The sequence below is a fragment of the Pithys albifrons genome, chromosome 8, assembly GCF_047495875.1.
Source record: "Pithys albifrons albifrons isolate INPA30051 chromosome 8, PitAlb_v1, whole genome shotgun sequence".
Classification (NCBI taxonomy): Eukaryota; Metazoa; Chordata; class Aves; order Passeriformes; family Thamnophilidae; genus Pithys; species Pithys albifrons.
The window spans coordinates 29,672,098-29,689,657 of NC_092465.1; the positions used below are offsets into that span (position 1 = coordinate 29,672,098).

General features: G+C 40.5%; 2 protein-coding genes across 5 annotated transcripts in view; both read left to right on the forward strand.

Annotated features, from left to right (window-relative positions):
• ANKRD44 (ankyrin repeat domain 44) overlaps positions 1 to 13,955 on the forward strand; it is a 135,624-nt gene extending 121,669 nt beyond the window's left edge. For 3 of the 4 annotated variants that reach the window (XM_071562992.1, XM_071562991.1, XM_071562990.1), the window contains 7 exons: positions 433 to 520; positions 2,409 to 2,492; positions 3,707 to 3,852; positions 4,713 to 4,795; positions 5,932 to 6,014; positions 7,076 to 7,167; positions 9,336 to 13,955. In XM_071562992.1, coding sequence (XP_071419093.1) covers positions 433 to 520; positions 2,409 to 2,492; positions 3,707 to 3,852; positions 4,713 to 4,795; positions 5,932 to 6,014; positions 7,076 to 7,167; positions 9,336 to 9,601 — 842 coding nt within the window. In that variant the 3' untranslated portion in view covers positions 9,602 to 13,955. The remainder of the gene's footprint in view (positions 1 to 432; positions 521 to 2,408; positions 2,493 to 3,706; positions 3,853 to 4,712; positions 4,796 to 5,931; positions 6,015 to 7,075; positions 7,168 to 9,335) is intronic. The other variant, XM_071562993.1, reaches the window with a different exon arrangement.
• Positions 13,956 to 14,880: 925 nt separating this feature from the next.
• PGAP1 (post-GPI attachment to proteins inositol deacylase 1) overlaps positions 14,881 to 17,560 on the forward strand; it is a 39,334-nt gene continuing 36,654 nt past the window's right edge. Inside the window, exon 1 of the mRNA XM_071563014.1 lies at positions 14,881 to 15,097. Within this exon, the coding sequence (XP_071419115.1) occupies positions 14,945 to 15,097 (153 nt within the window). The 5' untranslated portion in view covers positions 14,881 to 14,944. The remainder of the gene's footprint in view (positions 15,098 to 17,560) is intronic.

The following is a 17,560-nucleotide window of genomic DNA, read 5'->3' on the forward strand; positions in this document are numbered from 1 at the left end:
ACCCTGCTGAGCTTCCAAGAGCTGATGGGATCAGGCATTATTGATGGAAGTGACCATGTTAATAGATGGATATTCTGAAATGAACTGGTTATTCTCAACTGAATAATCTGAATTTATTGCTGAATATGAGGATAAAGCTTCTCAGTATCATCATTTAAGATCACCTTTGGAGATGTCTAAGGCAACATACATAACATCACATTAAAAAGAGGCTTTCCTTCCTCTTTTTTCCATAAGTGATAGTATTAGCCTGGATCTGTCTTGCTTCTGCCATAAAACAAAAAAATCCCCTGACTTATCACATAAGAGCTCATTTGCACATTGTGTTCAACTTTGAACTTAAAGTGTTGAATTCTAACCTGTATAAGCCTAATATGAATTAAGTGAATTACCTGCTTTGTGCAACGCTGTGAAATATCTGATCTCTTACAGGTCATGAAAACTGCATAGAGGTACTATTGGAACAAAAACTTTTTCACAAATTCTATGGTAATCGCTTCTCTCCATTGCACTGTGCTGTGTAAGTAGAAATCTTCAGTTACAAATGCAAATGTTGCTTTAGGATATGTCTGCAAAAAGTAGCAGTATGAAAAGAAAGTGAACTTTTTTTGAGATTGCATGAGCAAATAATTTTAAAGCAGATCATAACATTGTCATACTTTTGCTTAAAAAGTGGTAGAATAAAGAGTATATTTTTTGCATAACCATCATACATTTAGGCTTTTTGATAAAATGCTCACTTGTAATTACATTACCTATATTTCTGCTCCTCTACAGTTTCTTATCCTTCGCTTACAATTGCAGTCTTATGCCCCTTCTTGACACAGGGTGGAACTTCGTAACTCTTCCACTCTTAGGCCATGACCTGAGCTATAGTGCCTTGGTCTGTGTAAGTCTGAGCTTTGGACGTTCCTTTCAAAACACAATGGCTAAAATAAATTTGTCAGAATCAAGATGATTCTATTTTACCACAGGAACCAAGTCTTAATGAAGGACAAACTTCAAAATGACAATCTGTATCATGCTAGAATGGTGTTCTATGCAGGCTATATTTTTTTTGGCAGTGATTTCCAGTCTGACTTTCTTCACAGTCTTTTTGACTTCTTAGGTAATCTCATGTCTTGAGGCTTTGGGACTTCTTACCCAGGTCCTACCCAAAGGGATTGATCAGCTTGACAGGCAGACTCTGTATTCAGAGCTCTCCTGTTACTTATGAACAACAAAAAGGTGCTGGCTGTTGGGAGTTTTGCATGTACTGTAGACACATCCTATTCAAATAAAGCAGTATGTTCTCGTGCAGAAAGGATGCTAATAGAGCAAAACAGTGACTTTTCATAACGTAATTGCAAGTGCATTTTACAAAAAAATGCAAGATTGTTATGTAGGATATAACATACTTATTAAAACATGTAAACCAGCAGAAGAATAAGGAATTAAGTGCTCTAAAGACAAATGCAAATCTTCCCAATTCCTACCAATAATAGAACAACTGTATTCTGTTCTGTGTTCTCTTAAAAGAATGAAGGTCTTTCAGAAGTAATGACAGGAGTTACTCCTGTGTAGGTTTTCTTTCTACAGTCCCCACATCATTAGAAAGTAGAAAAGTAATGTGTCATGTATCAAACTTTGAAATCATAAAAAGCCAATGTGTTAGAGAAATAAAAGCATGCGAAAAGCACTGTTTTTACGCCACTTAGTCTTTTATGGCTGAAACATAGTATTTTAAATCAGAATTTCTAGTTGATGCCTTTGAAAAAATGTTTCAGTATTTATATTATTTTGAGTTGCAATTCTCAAAACCATTAATGTGTGCACCTTAAAAATGTATGTAATTTTAAAATGAAAACAGTTGCTAATGCAGTGTAAAAGTGTGTTAGCTATATTGTGTGTCCAAGGCTGTTACTAAATAATGTTTATTTTCATAATGAAATGAAACAAATTAGCAATAACCAGAAAAACTATCAATCGAATACACCCATCAATCAAAGTATTAAATGTGTGAGTTGGAAGAGATGTGGGCTACAGTGTCTTAAACATTAGAATAAATATGTCTACATGTAACTATCTATGACTGAGTGCTTTCCAGATCCAGGTGTGTTTGACATACAGACTAAGGATTTTAAGATATTAAGATTTTAATCCTAGGTTTGTGCTCAACTTTGAAATTACCTTTGTGCATAGTGAATTAAGGATCAGCTTTGCTTTAGAGATTGAAATCCATAGTAGCAGATGCAGTTTGGTTAAATGGAAAGATGATGAACATGCAGAAATGTGACTGAAAGCCTTAAGACAAACATGTTAGGGTAAATTACAAATAACCAGTAAGAAATGTTAATGGGAAGTGAAGTTAACTAGTACTGCAAAGTGGAAAAATATATGGACTTTTAAAACTGCATTTTCTTTGGCAGAATCAATGATCATGAAAACTGTGCATCACTACTCATCGGAGCCATTGATGCCAGCATTGTCAATTGTGAAGATGACAAAGGAAGGTAATAGTTTCCTTAACAAATTGCATTTCATGAATCCATTCAGTATTTTTAATAGTTCTTTCTGAACCCCTGGAACCAATTCTTATTTGTTATGGCTGAGCTAAGATTTGTCATGCTGACTCTTTCAGACAGCAGTTTTCACTGCAGCACAGTTAAATGGTGGCTCACTTGAAGCAAGAATGAGATGAAGTGTTCAATGTCATAGCACACATGAAATAAAAAAGAAATAGCATTTTGTTTAGCACAGCTGTAGCTATAGGCTGTTTCACTGAATCTGTTTTTTTTCCTAAATGTTTAAACACATTTCTCTTTGCTAAATGAAGTGATACTATGTACATGTAGAAAAGTATTTCATGAAAAGTATTCATGTTATGTTTGCATTCTTGGGGCAGACAACTGAAAACATCTCAGCAGCAAAATAATACTGATAGAGCAAGAGAGATGCTTTCAGCCAAATCCTTCATTTGTCACATTGATAATCTCCTCACTGCATGTGTCTATATATATATTTTTTTTAAATTAAAATAGCCGAAATTCTAAAAACGGAATACCCATTGTTTCTCTTGATTAAAACAAATGTAATGCTGTCAGTAATGGTGATTACTTAATGGTGTAAGGGTAAGAGTGCCTCACCTTTAGGGATAAGCAAAACTAAGTAACACTGGGCTGGGTTTTGTAGCAACTGTCTTTCAATTCTAGTAGTCACTTTAGCCCCCAAATGCCAAAGGGCAACAGCAAATGGATTCTGGTGTCTCAGTCTTGCCTTTTATAGTAATGCTGTTACTGGGGTTTGTTCCTGCAGCATTTTTTACTATAACTTAAAATATTTTAGTTTTTTTTAGACAATGGATCTGTTCTTTTCTGATCTTCCCATCTGAGGCTTATTAAAAAAAAGTATCACAGAAATAAGAAAGAGGGATTGTATTGCTTTTCATGTTAGACAGTATGTTCAGTTAAAATAAATATGCTACTAATACAAGATTCTTTGCAGTATCACATCTCTATACTATTATATCCACCTTCCTTCTTCCCAGGACAGAGTCCGTAAATGTTATTTAACTTACTTCAGGTGCTGTACTGTGACTTTCTCCCAGTGATAACCTCAAGTTTTACAGGAAAAAAAATACATTGTGCTTTGAGGTTTTTGGGAAAGCAGGCCAACATGAATATTGTGGTTCTCTAGCTAAAGCTGTGTTTGTGTTCCTCTCCCCCAGAACGCCCCTTCATGCTGCAGCCTTCGCAGACCACGTGGAGTGCCTGCAGCTCCTCCTGAGCCACAGCGCGCAAGTGAACGCCGCGGATCACGCGGGGAAAACGCCACTCATGATGGCAGCTCAGAATGGCCACGTGGGGGCTGTAGGTAAGGACATCCCTGCCTCTCTTTGTCCTGAAGGGAGAGTGCTACTGCAGTTACTATCCCAGATGAGTAATTGTTTTTATCCTGTGAAAACTAAGAAAGGAAAATAAATTATGTGGATAATATGCTTCTATAAAAAGCTACCTTTACATCTGTAAAAAAATACTTTTTCTTCCTAGCAGTATTTGTGAACATTTGCAAAAACAAATTTGAGTCTTATTTCCTCCTAAGAGCACGCTGTAAAGAGCATGAGGGGAGTAGTAAGTCTGTTCTCCTGTTGACTTTGATTTTATGGAGCAGTAAAGCTGCATGTGTGAAAAAGATTGTGCAACCTTTTTCTGTTCCATATTATAGGAAGTTCTGTTCTTGAAATGGCAGCTACCAAGCTTTTTCCAGGCTAGACTGTATGCTATAGGCATACAGCTTGGGAACCTATTGGCTTTGGAGAATTCTCCTTTCTCTGGCTTCAACAGCACAGGCTGAACTCCAAATTCTTTATATCCACTTAGTCCCCTCAAAGCAGGATTCACAGTTGTTCTCAGGAGAAGGTGATTCAGGCGAAACTCGCTGATCTGCAAATAGGGAAGTTCATAAATAAATAAATTAAGATTAATATATGTTTGACAGTTTGGGGCACGATGAACGAGCTGTAACCTCTGACTTTGTTTGCTGATTAACTGAACAAGATTAGTCTGTTCTCATTCACTGATTTCACTTCATGTTTATAAAGCTTACAGCGTGTTATGGCTTAATTGATTAGCCTGTATGCACACATACATTGTGAAACAGTAATCTTTTCCCTCTGTTTTGACATGTTCATCTTTCCATTGGATTTGTTGGTTGATTTCTACTCTATACCTCAGACTTTTTGGTGAACATTGCCAAGGCTGACTTGACATTAAAAGATAAGGAGTTGAATACGTCTTTGCACTTGGCTAGCAGTAAAGTAAGTTGAAGACCTCTCCATGCTTTTTGCTCATCATAGTCTGTGTGAATGTATGTGTGTGTTTATATTCCCAACGTGTTTTCTGCAATGGAAATGTGGTGGTCATACTTGTGGTGAGAAAGGGAACATTGTTCCAAGCTTTTTCTCAAGTCTGTTTCAAAGTTCTGTACATGGAAAAGTAAGGATGCCTCTCAGGACAACTGAAATGTGAGCAAGTGACACTAGGAGAAGGAAAGGAAACCCTGTAAGATTTTATCAGATAATCTCAATGTAAAATAGCTGAACAGGTTTGGTAGCAAAGAAAAATAAAATATTTTTTCTTTCTCTCTAATTTCTGTGGAAGGAAGCCAAGAATTTTCCCTCGACACAGTAGCAATAAAACCAGAGGCAGTGATTAGATTGGTGGTGGCATCTTTTGCTACTCCCCCTTCCTCTTAATTCCAGTTGCTGCTGCTGTTTGCAAGAAAAAGTGCCCCCAGGATTCCCTCTCCTGGGCCTTTGCTTTTGCTCTTATACACAGATTGGATCCCAGTAGGATTATATTACTCCAGTTTCTGGAGACACACGAGTGTTGCTGAATTCTCAAGGTCCTTTAGGCAGCTGTAGGCTCAGCACCTGCAATTTGCAGAGCTGTATCAAGATCAGAAATAAGGCCCAGCTCAATGTTGTTCCTAAAGTTTGATTCTTAAAGCTGTCTCACACTGAAGGGGTTTTGTAGTAATTTATTAATAATACAGAAAGGCATTTAAAGACCCAGAAAGTGTAGTACTCATTTCTGAGATGAAACCATTCTGTGTCACTAGGTAGTTCTGATTAAATCATCCGCTGAATGCTCTCTCAAGAGAAACAGCAGGATTGTCTGAAAGCTGAGGAAGTGAATTAATATTTAATGAATGGAGTGTTGAAAGACAGGTGAATGTGAGAATTTCCAAATGTGCTAAAACATCCCAGCAGTGGCTGTTCAAAAATAGCCATTTAAGTCTCCTATATTCACTTTCTATACGATCTTGCTGAGCGGCATAATTTGTATTTCAAATTGAGTTATTAAATTTCACTTTTATTATGTAACATTTCTTTTGCCTCAATTTCAAACTCCTCAGCAAATTAACATTATTGGTTTTTTTCCCCAACAACAGGGTCATGAAAAATGTGCCTTGTTAATACTTGACAAGATACAAGAACAGAGCCTTATTAATGCAAAAAATAAAGCTTTGCAGACGTAAGTATAGCCTGATCCTCTCAAGTTCAGTTGATTTACCAGAAGATTCCAGTTTAGCATTTCAAATTCATATTTCAGATTTTTTCATAGAACAGTAAAGTTCATTTCTGTTTTTTTGGAATGCTTTCCCTTAAAAAAGACTAGAATTGTATTGCATCTTCATTTTTAATTTTGATTTCATTTATGCCAATTCTATACATGATCTGGTGGAAAAATGATATGAAGTAATTTATTTGAAGACTATATCAAAATGTCTATTAATCATGTGAATGTGTAAATATGCATCTGGCATTTTCTAACTTTTTGAGCTTCACCTTGAATTTAAATCATTTATTTATACTAAAAGTGATCCATTTAATTTCTGGAGGGTGTTTTAGGTGATCTTGTATGTGTAACTCCTGTTCATAGCACACATTATCAGCTGCAGCTGTTTCACTGGCATGGGGCAATCCCTCTGTAGGAGATTCAGCCAGGAGTTCAGGTGGCAGATGATCTCGTGCTTGCAAAAGAATTCATTCCATCTTGGCCCCTTTTCCCCTCTTCCAAAATGAAAGTGTTTTTCCTGTCCCACTAATGTCTCCAAACAGGAGCAATGGCTGTTGGGCCAAGAAAGGAGCAAACCAGTGATTATTTTTAATTTCCAGCTGCTCTGCAGTAACAGATTAGCAATCGGGTATTCAAGGATAAAAAAGCAATATAATGATTTTGAACAGTCTGTAGTAGCCAGAATTAAGGATAAAACACAGGCATTTCTTCAGCGTTAGATTCATTCTCGTTTGAAATGTCAATTGTGTACTGCAAGTAGTGCAAGAATAAGAACTTTCTAAAGAAAGGATTTAGACTGAAAGTATTAAGCAATCTTAGTATGCTTGCACATATGTTTTATAGATATTAACAAGATGATTATTTCAAAGGCTGCAATGTAATTTAGTGTCTACAGTTCTAATGATGCCAGGAAGGAAAATATTCTCTTTCAGAATCTCAGTATGCTTTAAGCATTATCTAACTTTGCTTCGAAAAACTGATTTTATCTGAACTTGAATTTGGTTATGTTTTTGTAGACCTCTCCATATTGCTGCACGAAATGGCTTAAAGATGGTGGTTGAAGAATTGCTGGCCAAAGGGGCGTGTGTCCTGGCAGTAGATGAAAATGGTAAGTAAATCATACACTTTGACAGTCTTCAGTAGGACCCAACAGGTAATTTTACAACAGATCGAAGCGATAGACTTTAAGCTGATGATAGACTTCCTTGATGCTTTTATCCTTCCAAGAACAGACAATGAGTTGTGTGAGTACCTATTTAAAAAAATAAGGAAGATACTATTTATTTTTCTTTAATATAAAAACATATTCTAAACATCATAGTGGTCCCTTTTACTGTTCATTTTGCATGTACTGTCAACAGCTAGTCTTTTTTAATGCTTGAGTGCAGTGGTAACTTGAATTTCCTAAACATGCAAGTGGCACCGGATAATTCTGACGCCTTGCAGAAGAATTAAGGATTATGCATTCAATCAGCGCATGTTTTAATGGGTAGGAAGAAAACCATCAACATGTGTTTGAGTGTGTCCCAGTTCATTCTGAGAACAAACCATGTGCTTGTCATTTATCTGACCTAATCCAAGATACAATCAACTTACTGCTGCTCATAAAATACATGATTAGTTAATAAATTTCAGAATTTTGTTTCAGACTTTAATGAAGTCCTTCCCTAAACATTATAAAGCCTATAGAGCGATGTGAGTCTAAAATTATAGTTTAAAAAATCTCTTCCATAAATAAGTTGGTCTCTCTTACAATACTAACTTCATGGCATTAATGTAATAATTTGGTACCTCCACCTTTCCATATCTGTAAAGTAACAATAGTAATACCTACCACTGTGAGACATTTGAGATCTGTGGATGAAAAGAACTGAGTGGTGAGTATTCACTATAAACCAAATGCTACCCAGCTATATTTGCATGAATGAGTTCCACTGAAGGCATCTGACCCCAACCTCACTGTAGGGATAGGGGACAGAAAAATGAACAGTAAAATAACAGCTTTTATCCTTACAATTGTACGTACAGATCCAGCTAATTTGTATATATGTGAAAAATGAAAATTAAGTTTAAATTTAATACAGTTCAGTTTTTCTAGGAAGAACTGCATATACAGTTTAACACGGAGATATTTAAATACGATCTTAGTATAAGTATGACTCTAAAGAATATTTCTGCTTGGAACTCAGGGGAAGAGGAAATGCATTGAATGCAGTCAGTGCTTAAATATGATAGTTTGCAACAAAGCTGTATTCATGTTTTCCCACCAAATTCACCCATGCTGCAGGCACTCTTGGCTTACTTGAGGCAGTAGGTACCAGTAATGGTCACTGCTTCACATTGCTCTTGCTGCAGCACTTAAGATTTAGCCATCTGCAAAAGAATTTGTCAGCTCAGAACATAAAGGAGGATGTGTTGGAGAGTGCTGGAGTGCTGCACAGCAGTCTGTAAAACAAACAGACAGCAAGTGTAATAAGCACACTGGCTTCCAAGGTTTGGGTACGTGATGAGCTGCCTTGGGGGCAGTGCTTGGACAGAAGTCAAGTTAAACTGCAGTAGAGACAAGCTTCTGACAGCTCCCCAGTCCTTCATTTTACTGACATTGGAATTGTATTAGCTTTGTGTTTAAAGTGTCATGTATTTCAAATGCCATGCTTGCTGAATCCAGCCCTTACTCTTCTAACACAATGTAAATTTGGGTAACTAAACATCCGTGTAGTCATACCTGCTATACACGTACCCCATGCACTGGTCTAATTCTTTTATAATTTAATTCCTAAATAAACTGCTTTCTGAGTTGAGTAGATATGCAGCTGATCAGTCTTTAAAATTGTTTGCTTATTAAATTAAAATATTTTAAAACAAATGCCTTTTATGTTCTAATGAAAATCGTTGTTCTCAGAATGAGATTCATTCATACGCACAGAAACTGAATCCAGTTTCTGTCCCCCTTGCTGCACTCCCTGTGTTCTGTATTCATCATACTGTTCACGCTGTAGAATTGTGTTTAGCAAGTGCTTTTATTCAAATTGTGAAGTCTGTTTGCTGCCTGGTTTTAAAAAAATAGTGCTTGTTACATTGACAGTGATTTCAATGCCCTGTAGAGTGTGTGTGTTCCCAGCATGTCTAATGTGAAATGAGTAACACCGTGTTGCCTGGCATGACTGTAACGGCCATACATCTCTGCTCCGGTGTCCCTAGAGATGTATCAGGAATGCTCGGTGCCGCTCCCGGTGCCGCCGTACTAACCATTGCCTTGTCTGCGTTTGTGCCCAGGTCATACGCCAGCCCTGGCTTGTGCTCCTAACAAAGACGTGGCTGACTGCCTGGCACTCATTTTGGCTACCATGATGCCTTTTTCTCCTTCCAGTTCAGTGACGGCTTTCAACTTCGTTTGTTTTAAAAAAGACAATTTGGGCAGGACTCATCTCTGCGATGGCTCCAGTATGGGTAGCATTAACTCTTACAATAAGCCCTTGAGTAATAACATAGGAACAGAGGATGGGTACAATGAAAATGATTCGGATTCTGAAACATTTTGACTCATTGTTATTCAAAACCTTTTGTTCATTATTATTTCATTTCAGCTTTATTTTTGTCTTTTTAAACAGCTTAAATCCCACAGCTATATTCTTAACTATTATTCTTGACAAGTAGGCATTGAAAGATTTGTAGCGTTGATTGAGAATCAAGCCTTTAAATAAAAAAATTAGAGGGATTTACTGGAACATATTCCCGTTAGTGTTCTGCAGCTTTTCAGTTTCCTGATGTTTTCCTTAGGCCCAAAGTGCCCCTGTGGAAAGTCTCTACCTCTTAATTTAAGTAGAAAAAGAGAAAATGCCTTTTTTTCTTTTTGACAGCACAAATCAACAGGGAACTGTTTGTGAAGAGTTCTTTCATGTTTTAGCTGTACTTTAGTACACAAACATACTTCCAGTGTAGCCTTCAAGGATCCAAGCATCACCCCCTTCCTATGTTTGTCTATTTCCTGCTTCCAGGGGCTCTGTTAATTAGATAATTTTTTTTATACAAACCAAAGGTAAACTTGTAATCTTAAAACTGCCTGTACTACTTTTCTACAGGAAATGAAACATTTTACATTCTGCCTGTATTAAGCACTTAAATGTACAGAAGGCACTTTTTAGAGTTCTCAGTTGCAGTACACAATTAGAAAAATGAAGTTGTTAACTCTTAAGGCCAAATTCTATTTATCTCACCGTATGTTACCATGGATACCACTTGTGTAAAATGAAAATCACTTGGCCCTTATTTTTTTCAATTCAGCACAAATGTGTATGGTTTATTTGCACTACAGAATTAGGGTCATTAGTAGATATTTCTGTCACCTGAGCCATTAATCATTAATCCAGTATCAGAAAAAAAGGGAGGGGGGAGAAATCAGGTGTAGACAAAAGTGTATGTAAAAGTTTATAATGACTTGCCAACTTAAATGGATTTTTTTTCCTTTTCTATGGTTAAATAATTTATTTTTACTGTAAACAGTATTGAATTTTAAAATACTTTTGCCAGCGTTTGGATTAACAGAGCAAAGGTAAAGCAATGAAAGCATAACACCAAAAGTTGAAATACCCAACACCAGAAAACAGCAGTGCAGGGGATCGGAGATAACATGCTAAAAATCCTATTTTCACCAGCTTTTAAAGCAATGTCAACTTTGTGAATATGTTTACTCCTTCTGCCAAAGTTTCTAGGTCAAATGGACCACGACCCTCCTCTGCAACAGATGTACAAAAGGAAGAATGAGACTTTGTAAACAAAAACAAAAAAACCCAAACAAAAAGCTCTCCTGAACTAACCAGCTATACCAAGAGGACCAAAATGCTTCAGTAATTAAATTGAAGACTTTGCTACTTTTATTTTTTCTTCAAATGTGAGTGACATAATGAAGTAGTTTTTTTCTAAACCATAACAATATAAACTTTTGAGGTAATGAGTAGTCTTGAGTGAATTTTACATTTTATGACACAGGTTTCAAGTTGACATTTTTAACTGATGTGTTGACCACAGGTGGGATTTTTTTCCAGACTAAAGAATATGTTCATATACTTTCAATGTAAATGTTTTTCTATTTATTTGTAATGAAACAAAAGCCCAGGAAAAACAACTATGGCTTGTTCTCCTAGTTAGCATTTGTGCACACTGTTTGGCATGATGTGAAACGAAATGTGAATCTGGGCAAGACTGAGGGCCTGAGTAGCAAAAGGAAGGGTGTGGATGCACTTGGAGAGAGTGCCCCTCTTCTTGTGTGGAATGCACAGGTTGGGCCCCACAGCCTGTCAGGAAAAGAAAGCAAAACACCTTCCCTTGTTTGAGAGTGTAAGAAAGGGATCCAGTCCCTTGCCAGGCAGGTGAGAAAACACTGCAGTGCTGCAGTACGAGGGGAGAAGGCAGCACAGCACAGAGCCAAGTGTGAACATTCCTGTGATTCACACGCAGGTGTCTCAGGCCTGGTCCGTGCTGGCAGAGTGGGATGAGCTTCCTCCGTGCTCGCTTTCGGCAGCGGAAATCAGAAGGAAGGATTCTTATTTTGGTTGCAATTTTTAGCCATGTTCCACTGAATTGTTAAAAATCTATTGGCAGATTTCAGTTATTTAATTAGGAAACAAAGTTTATACATAAAATTTATTTTGCCTTGCAAAAATTAAATATTTTTTCCTTAAACATTAACAATTTTTCCAAGCTTACAGCAAAAAAATCACAAGGCATACCACAACTTTTCTCTTCTCTCTAGTTTTCATCTCAGAAATAGCACAAAATAACATTTTAATGATTGATTTTTCTCAATATTTTTCTTTTAAAAGTTGCAGAATAGCAATAACCACCTTACTTTAGGCACTGGAAATAAGAGTAGAGATCAGTTGTTAAATTTTTCAGTGGTGCCTGTTCCAAAATGAATAACAATCCCAAATGGCATTGAAAACAAATGGGAAACAGCTGCCACCTGCCTAACAGCAGGATCCGCATTTTAATCTTATTTTAAGCAGAAATGCAGGTAGACCCCTTGGCAGGATTAGCTGTATCTCACCTTAAATACAGCAAGTTATGCTATTGTGCATGAAATGGCTTCATCAGGAGAAACCCAGCCCTCTTTACCAAGCATTGTTACGTTTTGAGCAGGCATTTAAAAAGTGTCAGTATTTTTACTTGCTGCCATACAGAGTGAGCAAAGTGAATTCTCATTGCAATCCCTGGTAATTGTACAGTGGAACAGCTGCTGCCTCTCAGTGCTGGACGTGGCATCCCAGAGCAGAGGGGATTATGTTGATCCTTCGAGGAAGCAAATCAAAACTTTACCCATTAAAGCCGTCTGTAAACCAACAGTGCTGTCAGCGTGCAGCATTCCCCAAATTCAGGCACATAATAGGCTGTGTTTGCCCTGAGGGGCATTGAGAACGTTGTGTTTTGAGCGTGCTGTGTTGAGGAGGAATCAGCCAGGAGCGAGATACTTGGAAGGACTCAGTGCTGGCCTGTCCCACGTCCCACGGGAATTACCAGAATCCCTTTTTTTGTTATGCTACTACATTACTCTGTAATTTATCACATGTAGAAACAATGTGTAATTTAGGGCAGGTATTTAAGCATGGGAGTAATTTTACTCTTGTAAATAATCTCCCTGCCTTTCTGTGGACTTTTTACAAGAGTAATCATTCATAATTGTTGCACTTAACCCTGGATCCTGCAATTTACAGTACCTGGACAACTTCTGTGTCTGCACCAAGCAAAGGGTATTTGGGCGGGGCACTGCCTGCCCAGGTGTATCAGCAGGATTGTTTCATTCTGTGTTTTAACCACAGCTGCAGGTGGAATCCATAGCAGGATGGGGTCCCAGTCTCTCTCATAAATACTGAGTTACAACCTCCGGACTGCCTGAAATTGCTGTGAAATAGCTCAGGGGATTTCTGTTCATCGCTATTAAAAGGGCACCATAATGTGTTTGGTACTTTTATGCAGTAAACAACTGCCAGGTTACTGAATTAGAACAAACACATGAAATGAATTGTTTATCCATTGTACTGTTGAGAAACTTGGTTATGTATCTTGAGAATGATTTAAAAAAAATCGTGATTTTTATTCTTAGTCATGTAAGAAATATTAGAGTGCCTTTTTATATTTGTGTATAATGGAAATGTTTTGTGAAACTTGTCTGGTTTTTTTTCATTTGAGTGTTATAAAAGCAATATATTATCAGCAAATTTTCATTTCAGACCTTCTTTGAATGTATAAAGTGTTTCTTCTTTTCATATGTTCTACCTGCATTGAAATGAAAATTAATATGCTAAATTTCTATAGGAATAATGTATAATTTTTGCAGTGCTGAAAATGCTTTCTTATTACACAAAAAAATTAAACCTTAGGTCAGTGTTATAGGAAAGGGCGTTTTAAACTGGTGACAATCTGAGTGTGTGTATAAAATGTAATTTTATGCGTTTCTTATGCAGTGATCTACATATTAAAGCCAATATCTTATGTTTTCTAGGTTTTGTCTTATATTTTATGCTTTAGCATGTGCAATATATCTTTACAAACCATGGTGATACGCATCTGGTGCCAGTGTTATATTTTGCATAACATTTGTAATAAACAATATAAAATATTGTTTGATGGTTTCAATGGGGTTTGTTGGTATTGTTTGCTTTTGTAATTTGAAGTTTAAGAACTTGGGTAAATGTCACATATGAAATGAGGAAAAAAAAGTTAATTCGGTGAATGACGTGGAGTTCAACCTGAACCTTCTCAAGCACAGTTTGGTAACTTTTTCAACTACTGAATGCTGTATTAATGTAATAAAGAACCCTAACTGTAAACTACTCTTGCAATGCATTCAGATGGTTATTTTTACAAATAAAAATGGTACAAATACTGTTGGAAAACTGAGTCAGTTTTGTTTCTTTTAATGGGGAGTGGAAGCCTTAAGTCTTTAGCAATGAAGATGAACACGCAACTATAGGTATAGGCACTTTGTACTTCCCTCTGCATTAGGAAGCTGACTTTTGTATTGCTTCCTCTGTAATCTGAGGGGAGCACCAGTAACTTTTTTTTTTGTGAGTTATTAAGTGTTTACTGTTGTTTTTCCCTGGTGAGCACCACCACCCTGCTGGGTGTGCCCTGCAGGGGCTCGGGCAGCATCTCACCGGGAATAAAATGCAGCAGAGTGCCTAAGGATAAAGAAAGATACTAAGGTGTTAATGATCTCATGCCTTTTCCAACCCAGCTGATTCTGATTCTATGTACCTGAATTAAAGCAAACAAACCAAACGCACACAAAGAGGGGAAAAAATTCAAACCCAACACCCTTAACCACGCCTTTTACGCGGTGAGTGCCTGAAGCCTGATGGACATTTATCACTGCACTGCTCCAGCCGGGGCAGGGTCCGTGGAGCAGGTTTATTTCAGCAGGGAGGGCCGAGGGGCGGCCCCGCCCGCCCCTCAGGCCGCGACATGGCGGGCCCTGCCCCGCGCCCTGCCCAACATGGCGGCCCCGGGCCGGGCGGGCTGTGGGGGCCCCCGCCCGCTCCGCCTCCCGCTCCGCCCGCCCGCTCCATCTCCCGGGCTATGGGGAGTCCCTCCCGCTCCATCTCCCGGGCTATGGGGAGTCCCTCCCGCTCCATCTCCCAGGCTATGGGGAGTCCCACCCGCTCCATCCTCCCGCTCCATCTCCCAGGCTATGGGGAGTCCCGCCCGCCCCGCCTCTCGCTCCGCCTCCCGGGCTATGGGGGCCCCGCCCGCCCGCTCCGCCTCCCGGGCTATGGGGGCCCCGCCCACCCGCTCCGCCTCCCGGGCGGTGGCGCCGCCGCCCCGGCCCTGCCCCGCCGTGCCCGAGCGCGGGGAGCCCGCGGGGAGCCGCGCTGCGCTCCGCGGGTGCCATGGGGCGGGCGGGCCGCGGGCTGCCCGCGCTGGCCGCGCTCTTCTACGGGGCGCTGGCGGCGCTGGTGCTGCTGGGGGTGCGGGACGTGCTGTTCCTCTACGAGGAGAACCGGTGCAGCATGACCTACATGTACGAGTACCCCGAGTACCTGGTGAGTGCGGCGCCGTGTAACAGGTGGGCCCCGCCGGGAGCAGCCGCAGCCCCGGCCGGGAGCGCTCCCCGCGGGCAGGGCAGGAGCAGGGCAGGGGCAGGGGCAGCCCCGGCCGGGCGCGCTCCCCGCGGGCAGGGCAGGAGCAGGGCAGGGGCAGGGGCAGCCCCGGCCGGGAGCGCTCCCCGCGGGCAGGGCAGGGGCAGGGCAGGGGCAGCCCCGGCCGGGAGCGCTCCCCGCTGTGCCCGCGCCCCTCGGCGCTGCCCCTCGGGAGGGGGCTCGGGCAGGGCTGCCCACCTGTAACCCGGCGGGGTGTGCCCTGCTGCTCCGGCCCCGAGCTCGCAGCTGCCCCTGGCTGGTTTCCTGTGGCCGCGGGGAAAGCCCCAGAAGCTCCTCCGATCGCTGGCGGAGGAGGAGGCCGGGCCGGCTCCTGTGGCAGCGATGCCAGCGCCGGGAGGCCGAGCCTCGCACCTCTCGGCCTTCCCCCGGACTTGGGAGTGTGAGGCAAGTAATGTGTTAAAAAAGCGCAAACCAGAGGTTTGCAAATTGGTATATTTCTCACAGCAGTGAACAGCAGAGCAGGTGCTTTCTGTGAGCACTTCGGAGGTGGCATGTCCTGCAGCCTGCGGGAGAAGTTGTGAATCTGCCCGAGGTTCCTCTGGTTTTGATAAGGGAGCCCTGTGGGAGCCTCTCTGGAAACCTGGGATCAGTTTGAGAGAGGGAACTGCCGCTGTAACTTCTGTTTTCCAGGCATGTCATTCTGTCTTAATAGTGCGAGGATGTAAATATATATTTGTAGGGTCGCTGCTAAAGCTGCAGCAGTTGTTAGAAAACAGTTTGTCTTTCCAATTGTAATTCTTTCTACAGCATTTTCTGCCTTATTAGAAACTTAATTTGCGACTCCTGAACATTCATTTAACATTAAGATCTAATCTATGCTGTAAAAAATACGAAGTATTGTGCATAATATTCTGTTCTGAAGTAGGCTGCAAATATAGTAAAGATCTAAAAGCAAAACTTTAGGACCTAAATTGGTAATGAAGCAGAAAGTTAATTTTTGGATCTATTAACCTTCATTTGCTAACATTGACATAGTTGTGTTAGCCTATAAAAGAGAACCTCGGATTAGCTCCAAGGATTGTTTTGTCAGTGCTGTGGGACAAGTTTGTTTAAGCAGTTATGAATACTTAAATACGACGCGGCAAGTTTTCAGATCTCCTGGCAGCCAAAACCTACTCCAGCTTCAATCTGAAGCCAACCAACAGAAAGTTACTATCAAAATCTGTGTGATGTTATTGGCGGATGTCTGAAACTCTTGTCTGCCAACACACATCTTTTGTATTTACTCATTATGTCAGGGTTTAAACTCTAAGCATCTTTAGACAGCTGTTGTGCTGGTGAGGGATTCCCGGCTTAAAGGTGAGCAGCAGCTCCATGCAGGAGGTGCAAGTCACCACTGGCAGTGTTGGCTCCTGGAATTACTTTCCTGAGTAATCACTTTCACTGTGTAGAACACAGTGCTTTGGGCCAGGGGAGAAATTGTGAATTGGCTTGGGTTTGCTAAGGCACTGTGCTTTCCAAGTACCTCTTCATTGCTGGGGGTGTTGTTTGTTAGATTTTTCATGTCGTCGTAGTGCTGGCTTTGGTAGGAAATAACAAGGTAGGAGTTTCAGGTGGGAGGTGCCTGTCCTTGCTTCCGGGATTGGTATCACATTGCACAACAAATAACTATGTATGTATGGCCAGACTTCGAGAAGGAAGCTTTGGGCAGGGCTCTCCCCACGTGGGTGTGCCCTTGCAGCCTGCACAGTGGATGTTTTAGGTGAGGCACAGCGTGTGCAGAACTGGCCCCACCGTTTAAGTCCTGAGGTCCATCTGCCACGGCTGAGCGAGCTTGGACAGTGACAGTGAAGTCCTTGGGACTGTCACAGCCCCCAGTACTAACCGGGGCTGATCCTGCTGAGCATCCGAGATGTGACGGGATGGGATGGCAGGGAGGCTTGAACTGCCAGGAGACGGTCCCACTGAGACTCGAACTCAGGTCCTTGCAATTCCTTTACACCACGGGACTGCCCTGAAACAAAAAACTACTTGAACAGTAAAACAAGAAGCTCCATTTCTTTTGTGTCTGTCAGTGTGAGTTAGCCCACAGTCAGCCTAATACTACGTAATGGAATCACTTCAGATTTTTCTTTCGTTTTTGTACTGAACTATCTTTTTTCTATATGAATTGTAGAATTGCAGTATTTGAATTTAATGTGCTTTTGTCCTGTGCAGTCATACTTGGTAAGAGGTTCAGAAGTTAGTAATGAGAACTCTCACATAAACATAATTTCTTTGGAAACCAGGGTGAAAAATGAAGGTCCATTGACATTTTAAAATGTTCCTGTTACATAATCCACGTCTTGGAAATTCAAAATTAAATCCACTGTCGTGGAACATGAATGTCTGTTTTCCTTTGGTGTT